Below are 12,061 nucleotides of genomic sequence, written 5' to 3'. Positions count from 1 at the left end.
TTTTTCATCATGCTACTGAGGACCTCAAATACAATTTCCCATTATGCATTTCGTGGATGCTTTTATGCTTCACTAACTGGTGTCTTACAGTACCACCAGGGAGTACATTTTTAGTATGGGTACTCCCAGTTGGAATCAAGCCCTTATTGCGTCAGTACTGCCTTACTGTAAGCACTCCACCAACACTGCTATCTATGCTATGCTGAGACAGCTTGACCTTTGTAGTTACATCAGTCAGGTAAAACATACCACTCTTTTGCATTGGTTTGAGACCCTCCTCATGACATGAGTATCCTTGACTTGGCCCTTGAAATCAAAGATGCATCTTACAGTTGGCTAAAATGGCAGGATTTGCTGCTCTATGCAATAGATGGGTGGGATGATATTTTTCAAACTGTTGGTGATGGCAGCCAAAAACCTTCTTCAGTAAATGACTATGTCAAGAGACGCTGACGTGTAGCTAATGTGGTTTGGCGTAGCGAGTCAGCCAAACACTCACACATTTGTTCCGCCAGCTAATGTAGCATATGTAAAAACCAAACATGGAAAGATTCAGTATGTAAGGTTTTTACTGTATATTCCCTCGTCAAACTACCCAGTTGGTGCAGTGAAGGAACATTTACCGCCATGTACTTGTGTGCAACAACCATATGTCACAGCTCATAAAATATATCTTTATAAGTACAGGACATAAGCATCTATATAAGGCAGCAGGGTGGCAACCACATCCTTTCAAGTCATAGGGCACACAGCCTCCTTCACTGCTGGTGTCTTGAAGTAAGTAGCAAATAACCAGGTGAGTTTACACTCTGATCTCTGCAAACAAGTAGGTGTTAGAAAGGTAGGAGGAATTTCCCCCACTGGGATCCATGATATAGCAGTTTTGTGTTTCTTTCTTTATATATTTATTTTAATCACTGGGGCAAATGATCTCTGCTTTAACAGACTTAACAAACTTGACCAAACTGACAATCATAGACCATCCTCTGCATATTCTGCCTACATTTTTGTCAGCCTATGAGGTTAATCATCACTGGTTACATCCCTGCTTGCGCACTACAGTCTCACATCGTCCTTGTCCGCTTTGATGTTGAGCCGAGCCAGATAACATTCAGGTCAAGTCCAAGTTATACTGTACAGCACATTTCTTTGCAGAACAGCGAGCACGCTGAAACCTGGACAACGTCAGCTGCCTATTTAACCTCCTCCGAGGTGCCAAAGCCAAAAAATAATAATAATATTTAACATGCAGCAACAACAACACGCAAACAACTAGGTCAATGAAATATTCATCTTAGTACCTTCTTATCTGTCAGTGTCAAAAATGAATCAGTCACAGGAGGCAGGGTTGACGGGCTTATAAAAACGCACCAGATGCAGCAAATCGACCGATGTTAAATCCAAAGAGCAAAGACTCGGCAGAGAGGAATGCATCGCGCTAACCGTGTGAAAAGGTCGTCAGCGGGCTGTTTAATATGAAATGTTTCCAGCGCTTCTCCTGAGCGAACATCGAGCGGTCCGCCTCCCTGTGCTGAGCCCTTTCGGCAGGAACGAACGGCACCTTGAACAACAGCGCCAGGTTTTGTTTGTTTGTTGTTGTTGTTGGTTTTTTTTTTTTTTTTTTTTTTGCAAGACACTGGATAATAATCTGGTTTAAATAAAAGAAGGTGAAATCCTACCTGATGTCTGTCACTCGTAAATGGCATGCGAGCTGACTAAGCCTAGGCGACACACACACGGCGAGCGGGTCAGCTCTGCCTGCCTCCTCCACGGCATCAAGCCCCTCCTCGTTTATCGCACAGTGGAGAGAGATGAGGGGGAAAAAAAAGACCACTTATCTATGCGCTGGAAAAAAGAAGAAAAAAAAGGAAGCCGCGTCACACTCGCCCATGATGTCTGATTATCATTAAAGATATTACCCGATCGGGATAGATTCAAACATCAGGAATATTGATATATGGATGAGCAATCCTGAGAGATAAAATAAATCTGGCATGCATGCGTGCGCGCACGGAAGATGTGAAAGACTTGTCTTTTATTTTGAAAATGGTTTGAATTTGAGCAGTGGAGTACACCTGCCCAAAGCGTTGACTGGCCATCAGTGGGAGGACACTCCTCGTTGCTTTAATCGCAGTTTGACATACGATCAGGATCACAAAGTGCATACTGTCGATAACGATATTACAGCAATAGGCTACATCTCAAACAAAATGCCTATTGGAAAATATTATCCTATTTAAAGGGATAGCCTACATGGCTGCCATGCAGGTGGGTTACATGTTGAGTGGTGAATTCATACCCTAATTCAGCATTTTATGAGAATTTTGGTAATTCTGTAAGATCAGGGTCTACTGAATCAGGCTAACACATGTCAATTTGGCACTTCAGTGGGTGTACTGTTGTTTTTTAAACACATACTGCCCCCTAATGGATATATGCATGCATCTATGCAAGGACATGACTAGGCTGGATAAAGACACACGACAGGATTTATTTGCTACATATTCATATGCAAAGTTATTGTTTTGCCTCTACGCATGAATACTCAAAATATATTTGCTTGGATCACACCTCCCTCAGTATCTCAGTAATCTCAGTAAATACTAAGAAATTTCCTAAAATCTACTGGTGGTGACAACCAGACAACGTTCAACTTTGGAAGTTAAAATTCCTTCTCCTGCCAATTGCATGTTGTATTAAAAACTGTATTCATGATTTTGATGCTTGCAGGTCAACACACAAAAAGACAAAGTTGACAGACCCTGAGACTGAGAGCTGGGATGCCATCCTGCACTGTTTGTGCATGTCTAATATCTTCCTTTTTAAATATCTTTATCATCCATCCATCCATTTTCTATACCCGCTTATTCCTTAACCAGGGTCACAGGGATCTGCTGGAGCCTATCCCAGCTCTCTTTCAGGTGGAAGGCAGGGGTACACGCTGGACAGGTCAATATCTTTATCATTTATCTCAAATTCATTATATCCTTACACTTTGGTTCGTGAGCTGCAAGATGCTTAAGAGTTAGGCTGATGTGTTCTGAGCATTATGGAAAACATTTCTGAGAAGTAGCTCATTTAGGATACTGTTCTGCTATATTCTTAGCACTAACATCATGCTGTCCTTTAGTGCCTGGTAACACATGGTAGTCAAGCTGCTCCACTTGAACCTTGTCCTGTTCAAAGTAAAGCTTTTTAACAGGATCCATCAACTTTTCCCTTACCACTTTTTAATATGGAGAGTAAAGAAAAGCCAAGGGACAAAACTGTCACAACCGCATACAAAACAGGCACCTTTGGGGTTTTTTTGCGCAGTTCGACTGTGTAAAAAAGTTTTAAAAAAGGTATTTTCAGTGATTGTAATAAGTGCCAGGTTGTAGTGCTACCAAAATTACAACTCACTTCATGCACAACCACAAGAGGGTAGCATAATATTTTAGTGTTTCAATAAAGGTTAAAGACATAACACTTTTCAGAAACCACATCTCTGCTGAAGATAGATTATTCTCTGCTGTGCCAGCGATGCAGTAATGGTGAGCTGTTAGTTGATAAAGTTGAACTGTATGTACTGTATGATGGTGATATAAATATAAAATAGTATCCCTCAGTTTAGCAGCTAATTTAATAGTTCCCGCAGTCCACACTGTGATAATTGCACAAATTACTGCAGTCTATTCATTACTCTAACTGGCAGCCATCTTTTCAGAACATTCATATTTCACAGTGACTCATTTGTTACTGCTGGAATAACTAGCGCTTTTATAATTGATTCACTGCCACACGTGTATCATAAGTAAGTACAAAGTCAAACTCATACTGTGCAGACATCAATTGTAATTAGTTTTAAATTTCAAGTCAAGATCCTAATGATAATGATACCAAATATTTAAGGCTGCCATTACAGGGACATGTACAGTATGTAGAGATTCAAATGCTACCCAGAATTGTGAAAAAGTGATGTGATGATGGAGAAATGAAAATGTGTCAAGGATTTTAATATTTCTTTGAAATTGAATGTGATATCACTCAGTACTGGAATTAGCAGGTAAAATATACAAATAACAGTTGTTTAAGCCAATAGTTTAAACTTAATGCCGCCACTTAGCTTGCACTTAATGCCAACAGCACTACAACTGTTCAAAAATGGTTCGGAATCATTATCTTATCAGATCACCTTGTTTATTTTTACAGAACAAGGTCATTCACACCATCTAATTTAAGAAAATGGAAAAACAAACACATGAATTGAAAGCCTGCCATTTGTTTAGAAACAGTTTTGAAGTAGTACTATTTAACAGTAGTACTGTTAAATAGATAAAACTAATTTAACAAGATAAGGTATCTTGGTAAATAATAAAGGGGCTACTACAGGGGCACCGAGTTCTGTTGTGGTTTGGCTATTTCCATGGGAACCAGTGGCGAATGAGAGAGGGAGGATCCTGATCGAGCATTACAGGGGGCGTGTCTTAGATTTGCTGGATCCCTGCTTCATTTAATCTGCCTGCGTGTCTCAAAAAGCCACAGACGAGTTGCTCTTGAAAAGAGTGAACCTCTATCTGCTGTCAAGAGAGCCTCAAAGTTTCTTCACACTGAGCTTTTAGTTGGAGCTATCAGTGAAACTCGATTTGACAACCTTGAGGATTACCCGTATCTTCAGAATACAAGGTAAGAAAACCTTCCTGCAGATTTCATTGTAGATATTATGATACAATTTTCTTTTGACAGATATTTTGTAAGTGTTTGTAAAGAAAACACAATGCATAAACTCACAGGAACATTTTTTATTTTTATTTTAGAGCTTTCAATTTCAATCAGAGGATCCATGTGGGTAGTGGAGAAGATCCGTGTATCAGTAGAGAGATCTAACCTGCCTAATCTATCAGCAGAATTCAGCTTTAAAATTGGTGACGTCATGTTCGGAGAAAAAGCTGATAAACCTAAAAAAATTTCCCTCTGCCCTAATGTCATCACCCCTGACAACATACCAGAGTTCTGCATCCCCCCAACAATCCCATCGCTGCACGACGTGAAAAACACAGAGCTGAACCGGGCTGCTTGTGTGATCAAGGCCTCTCCTTGTGACAGAGCTAGTTCTGATATTGAGGTGCCACACTACGAGCCTCTTAGCCCACACATTATCCAGGTGGAAAGTGTGGATGAGAGCCCCTGTGATGGCTGTAGTGATGAAGAGACCACCAATGCAGATCCCCAGAGTCAGGCTGCCTTGTCCCTACCACACCTGGCCAAAGCTCAGACCTGCTATGGCTTTTGCACCTTGCTAGAGAGCCCCCACACCAGGAGAAAAGAGTCACTCTTCCACTCTGATCCTGGCTCCTCTCCACTTCTGCTGTCCAGGAATCGATCCAGCACGTGGTCCACAGTCTCCCCCTCCACCTCACCTTCCTCCTCTCCTTCCTCCTTCAGCCTTAACACCCTGACCTCCAGGCTTTCCCCAAAAGGCTACACCCTGAACTGGCAGGCCACTGTGGACAGCGATACAACTTCTTCGACTGAATCCTCCCCTTTCAACTCTCCATTGCTGTCCAGGTGTCCTGCCAAATCTTCCCTCTTCAAAACACTGAGCCATGAACTGCTGTTGTCAAGGAACATGAGGAAAGCAATTGTGTCCAGGAACAATTCCCTGTCCACAGATGAAGGCAGCTCCACAGATAACAGCCCCAATGTCATGAGGAGGGCATCAGAGGGGTTAGCTGAAGGCCTGCCCAGCAACTACAGCCTAGCACCACCCAATATATTCCCAATGGACCTGACACTGCACAGAGAGAGGGTAATGAAGGAGAAAATGGTACCCATTGGGAAAGATGGCAGCCTTAGACTCTCAGCTGAATACTGTTCAGATAACCAAAGGCTACGGGTTCGACTGATCAGCGCTGAGGGACTCTACCCTCTCTCTGTGGACCATAAGATTATCAACTGCAGTGTGAGCCTCTCTCTGGTTCCCGGAAAAGTCCAGAAGCAACGCAGCACAGTCATCAGAAAGAGTCGTAACCCCATCTTCAATGAGGATTTCTTCTTTGACGGCATCTCAGAGGAAGACCTCAGCCAGCGGTCTCTACGCTTTAAAGTGGTGAACAAAATGTCCACCCTCAAAAGAGACTATATTCTGGGTGACTGTGATTTGCCTCTTTCTAGCATTGTAACAATATAAAGTATGTCTTTTGGTTTTTGTATTACAAAATGAGATTTTATAATGATTAAATTATAGAAAACACTAAGGTTGTCTGTTTTAATACATTTCACAATACAACTTTTCAGAATTCTATTCTCAAGATTTCTTAGAAAAATAAAATAAAAATATAAAATAAAAAAATTCACCATCACTTTATAGTTGCCTATAACATCATAATAATATTAAAACGATAATTAACAGTGCAGACTTTTCATTCTTTGGGGTGTTAATGTGGCTACAGCATCAGCTGGCCTGAGACAACCACCGGCTCATATTTCGTTGTTTTCTTCATGACCTTTCCAGTGATTAAAAATATCACCAGAAACCAGAAACCTTAGCGAGGACTTTATTCTGATGAATATGGATAACTTTAAACAGAGCACAAAAGATGCTCCACCTGTTTGTTTTTTTTTTCTTTTTACATGATACAAAACATTTACTGTTATGTTTCAAGAATATCAGTTCAAGCTGTAAGAACAGTACTATACAAGTTGATTAGCATTTTATTAATCATCTATGTTTCCATATAATAGACAATAATGAAGAAACGTTTTAGTAAATCAGCAAATTATTTGTCTTTATCTGATCATAACAGTGTGACTCAGAGAGATAAGGGAAAATATCAGTTCAGTCTAGAATTCAAATATAAGCAAATCTTTAAAAAATGAGGAATTTGTGTAAATACAGGATGCTCACCTTACAATATAACTCTGTCAGGCATCTTTTTGGACAGCTACAGAGGCAAGCACACACTATGAAGACAGAAAACAGCATCTGTTTGTGGAATATAAATACGTTTAGCAAACTGAACAGAGCTACTAATGTAGATTCCAGGCAAGAATGACCTGCTGCGTTTAGCAATAAAGATCAGACTTAAAAGCACCTGCTGCCACTACAGCTCCTAGTTAAAGATTAATAGGTTTCTCAGGGTTCAGAAAAAAAATCTAATAGGGCACTGACAGTTTCTGGTATATATGATGAAACTATATACAGTAATGTGAACAGATGGTAAGCATTCACAAATACATAAAAATACCTGCTGGTGCCAAACAACAAGCTGCTGGAAGATTGAGTTTTAAGCTCAGCTGACTTAATGGTATATGCTTCATAACGCAAATAGTTTACCAGATTTTACAGGTTGGATTCTGCCATTGAGAAAAGCTATTGGAAAAATATAGCTCGTAATCCACTTTCATTTTGACCTACAGATTCAGTTGAGTCACAAAGGCCTGAAATCCCGTCTCAATTGTTTTGATGGAAATAAGGGTTTGGGGATTCTACCATACAAGACATAGTACAAAAGCTTTTGTGTCACTGTAATACATAGGCACATATCATTTCAGCCTACATTTTTCAACAATACTGCTCTGTGCTTCCAGATCCTGCAAGGAGGCTGATACCATTGGCCACTTCTGTAATCAGTGTTGACTCAGCTGTGAAATACCCTGTAATAAATGAGAATTACCTGTGATTCCCCTTGCTGGTCAACAACTGATAGGATTTGAAGGGATTTCCACCAATCTATCTATAGTCAAAAAGAGCAGAAGCTTAGTTCGAGCTGCATTAGGGCCTAGTGGCACACATACACAAATTTATCATTTATCAATGAGCACCGAATAAAAACATTAAGTACCAACTCAGTTCATATTACATATTTACATATATTACTTCTCCAAACTTTCTCTTCAAAAGCTCAGTTATTTACACTCAAGGCACACTAATATTAGGATGTAGTAATGCTATTACATGGAACCTTTAAAGGTGTATTTAAGCAGTGTAAAAGCTGATGCATGCAAAACATTTAATATAAATATGGAGCTAGAAGAGACGATTTTAATTATAACACACTGTTATTACTTATATTTTAATAACACATTTAGAATTCATTTATGTATTTTCATTTTCAACATGTTACACATGAAGAATACTGCAATAGTACAACAATTACAGTGGAAATAAAAATATAAAGTTGTTGGCTGTGTGTACAATATTTTCAGTGTTCTGTACTTACTACTGCATACTAGAAGTGATTTCATATTATTTCTAGGAGACATCTGTCTCTGTAAGATTTGTGCATCATAAATGTAGATGCACAACGGGGGAAGTACGCTGGCTTAATCTCAAGTGTCTGAAAACAGTTGCCTGGTTACCTTCATGCACCAGGATGTCTTTGTCCAGCTAATGTGCATTGACATTTTCATTTACAGTTTCAAAGTAAGCAGGTGGAATTGACAACAACTACTAGACATTCAGCATGCTTCAATATCAATCTCCTCTCTATAACTCATCTCTGTTTCATTCAAGCATATTCATTATTCTCTAGCTTCTTTAAAATTAAATGTTTTCTTATGAAGAAATCCAAACTATCTCCTTCCCTTACCATATCTCACTTGTCTTTTTTTACAGCTTCCTACGTAAATGAGTCTGTTCAACCCTGTTCCCTTATCTTGTTTTCTGTTTTACCAGGCACTTATATTGTGCCAAAACATATAACATACACCTTAAAATGTCACTGCTAACATGTTTGACCAGTGTAGTCACAAGTAGGTCCTTCACTCCACCTTTTTGAGTCCTTAGGGAAAGACCTGCTTTAGATTTGGACTGACGAAAGCTAGTGGAGCTCTATTCTAGTTTTTTATCCATCTCCCACTTGACTTTTTCATACTGCATGGATATATGCTACATATAATTAAATTATTATAATTAAAACAAGTGAGATACATCTTTTCAAAAGCCACTTTTGATATTGAGTAAAAATATTAAACAGCTTTCATCAAATTACCTGATTAAAAAAGGTCAAAATCTTCCATGAGGTCAGTGTTGCTGTGAGTGATTGTTATTTCAAGGCCATGACATCACTGTTTATGACCCACTCTTCAACCTGGTAAACTCTCCATTCAGTGGTCAGTGTTGCACCAGATAAGCAGAAGTGAGAAGACTACACAATATAATTTAGCTGCGTCATTAGTTTGCCGTAGGACACAATGAAATCAGATCTGACTGCAACAGGCACATGGACATAAACCCACACACTGGCAATAGCCAATAATCCTCCAAACTTACCGGAGTTTGCGGTGTTTAATTGCAGTAAGATATGGTAACATTTATGTAAAAATCAGTTGAGCTGATTGAAAAAGCTACTTTATGATTTTATGGTTTTATTTGACAAATAGAACCCAGTTTTTTTGACATTTTCATTTGTCACTATGACCGTCATTTATTCTGCCTGTGACTTGTCATCTGTGACATCTGTTTAACAGTGGCACAAAATCAACTTCATGTGACCGTCATATTGACATCTGTATAGTCATTCGCAGTTTACGATAAGGCCAGGAGCAAATCATGCTGTATCTGCACGTAGCAGACTCATCACTTAGCCTGTGCACCTGCCCCATGTTACACCACCCACTCAATCACCTCCGGCACTGTATGGAGCTGTGTCCAAGCGTGACCTGTTTTGTACATAACAACCAAACATACTGTAGGTTGGACGTTCTCCAATCTGATCAGACTTATATAAACAGAGCCATCGTGTTTAAACTCGCTCAACCCTTCTCTGTTTTGTAGGCATCAGCACATGCAGTCGTCTCAACGGTGACCTGACTTTGGAAAGAAATTACTCATAAGCCTGAATGTTTGGTTTCTGGGTATCTTGATAGCATGTTGGTAAGAAGTGGAAGCTAATAATAACTCACCATGAGGCTTTGCATGGTTGTGTGTGTTCATTTTTCAGTTGCCCTCTGTGCTTTGTTTGATCACATTTGGGAACAGCACAATAGGACAATTAGAGCAGTGCTTGCACAATATTGTCTGAATATCCATTACACAGTGAGGCAAACAGTCTACTACGCACAGGTCATGTGACAAGTGGAGGAAACTGATGAATAGCTGTATTTGTCTGATATGTTATTAATTTTAGAATTTAAAAATTATAATATGCTGTATATATATGATACAATATATAATTGTATAATTCTCTTTAAAGAAAAAACGTGATAACAGCAGAATGACAAGTCTATTTACACTCAAGAAAAAAATGTACTCTGCATGATTAGGTACATGGAAAGATGACATGCTCTTCCTGCCTGTGTGTCTGTGTTTTCCCTCTGCCAGTAGTGCTTTCCACCTCCATGGCAACGAGGCCCAGCTCCAGGGGAAACCATGGAGATCCTGCCTTTCATGTGTGAGGTGCTTTTATTTCGACACATAAGTTGATTGAGACTGTCTCTGTCTGTTTCATTCAGATGCATCTCAGCTTCCGACATGCTCTTTGCATCCAAAACCAGCCATCAATAGATGCATCTAAAAATAAGGTGGGGCACAAAATATGCATTATCTGTTGGGAATACTCAATGCTCTTCTGAGTGAAAACATTAATACAGTATATAATTATTTATCTAGGTGAATGAAAACACATTTAAAATGAAGAAAATGATTAAAATGATTTTTCACTAATTGGCTGCACATTTGATAAATTTAGAATCCCAATCCAAAATGTTCAATTCAAGAAAAATCTACTAATCCAAATGTAAAGATGCACTCTAATGTATTATTATTTGTATCATTAGTAACCAGGGATTAAATTCACCTGTCTGACACTTTTATTTGCACTTTTACTTTGAAGGTGTCAAATAATCTCAGACAGATTATGTTGTCAATCGTCCTTGTGTCCAGTGTGCTACCCTTGCATTGTATGATCATTTGGCCAATATGTTTTGTTTGCTCAGTCTGGTGGTTGATCAGGTTCCCTGAGAGAGAAAGGAAATGAGACACATCTAGGTCTGGCTGTATCATTTTTACTGACCTATATACAATGTTCCACTTACACCGACATCCAAACCACAGAGGGGCTTCACAGCCATGATTCCCTGTCCTCTGTCCTTGACTTTGAGATATTGTAAAAGTTGTACACTGTAAAGCCAATTGTGTATTTGGGGAAAGTCAATTTATGGACTCATCCTACATTGTATGTCAACTTAGTTATTACATTTGAAGGGAGAAATTAAATGTCATGGTACTTCCACACACACCAAGTTCATTGAAATGTAATTTTCATTATAATAACCCAGACAGTGAGATAAAAGTGTCATTTTGATGACACACAGGCTATTCTATTTTCATTTTGAAAAAGAATACAAATCCAGTAGAATTTAATTATGATTTCACTTAAAAACTACTCTATAAAAATGGAAATCAACTTCCTCGTTCACAGAACTGCTCCACGGATTTCTTTAGCTTGTCTTCCATTAGGATTATTAGGTAACCAAACCTATGTTTCTGGTATGGTATTGATGCTTAGATGTGTTGGTCGGGGTGTAACATTTATCTTACCTCAGTGTACCTAATGACAATGCAGTAAGTAGAAGACTATCACACTGTTAGTATTGATATAAAGGTCAAATCAGTTCTCACTGGTACAACAGATGGGGATACTGTATCATTATATGACCTGATCATGAAATGTCTGTCAATATACCAATACATCATGTACAATAGATAACAAATGGCTCTCAGCCTCTTGTCACATTATTTAACTCCATGTAAACATGGACGCTAGGAGATGGATCTTTGTTTGCCAATGTGGTTTACTGGGCAACCAACTGATACAGACCTGGGTACACTGCAGTATCATTTTGTACAAGTGTTTTACAACCCATAGCACTGAGGAAAGAATTTGCCCTAAGCTAGAAGGCTGAATTTAACCATGAAACATTCACACTTCAAGCTCTGAAACCACACTTTCTAGCTTAAGCCTAATTTTCTGTGATAGTCAAAGTCAGAGACCACAGTTGCGATACATCTAACATGGGAATTTTTATAGCTCTATAAGACATTTCTCATCTTTGTAGTAAGCAAAGTGTCACAGCAGTC

The 12,061-nt window shown here is 39.1% G+C and overlaps 2 protein-coding genes across 3 annotated transcripts in view; one reads left to right on the top strand and one right to left on the bottom strand.

Moving 5' to 3' along the window:
- The window catches only part of tln2b (talin 2b), a 70,216-nt gene extending 68,423 nt beyond the window's left edge, over nucleotides 1–1,793 (bottom strand). Inside the window, exon 1 of one of the 2 annotated variants that reach the window (XM_026310622.2) lies at nucleotides 1,680–1,793. The gene's annotated coding sequence lies outside the window, so the exon portion shown is untranslated. Of the gene's footprint in view, nucleotides 1–1,301; nucleotides 1,512–1,679 lie in introns of those variants that run through there. The other variant, XM_026310623.2, reaches the window with a different exon arrangement.
- A 2,735-nt stretch (nucleotides 1,794–4,528) lies between these two features.
- Nucleotides 4,529–6,169, top strand: c2cd4a (C2 calcium dependent domain containing 4A). The gene is made up of 2 exons (XM_026311768.1): nucleotides 4,529–4,665; nucleotides 4,797–6,169. The coding sequence occupies exon 2, from the start codon at nucleotides 4,823–4,825 to the stop codon at nucleotides 6,167–6,169; it is 1,347 nt and encodes a 448-aa protein (XP_026167553.1). The 5' UTR covers nucleotides 4,529–4,665; nucleotides 4,797–4,822.
- The last annotated feature ends 5,892 nt before the right edge of the window (nucleotides 6,170–12,061 follow it).

This window comes from Mastacembelus armatus, chromosome 6 (assembly GCF_900324485.2).
Source record: "Mastacembelus armatus chromosome 6, fMasArm1.2, whole genome shotgun sequence".
Classification (NCBI taxonomy): Eukaryota; Metazoa; Chordata; class Actinopteri; order Synbranchiformes; family Mastacembelidae; genus Mastacembelus; species Mastacembelus armatus.
This window is presented reverse-complemented; position numbering and strand designations above follow the sequence as displayed.

What these genes read in the sequence shown, in the direction of transcription:
- c2cd4a (XM_026311768.1), top strand. Translation starts at nt 4,823, where the DNA reads ATGTGGGTAGTGGAGAAGATCCGTGTATCAGTAGAGAGATCTAACCTG.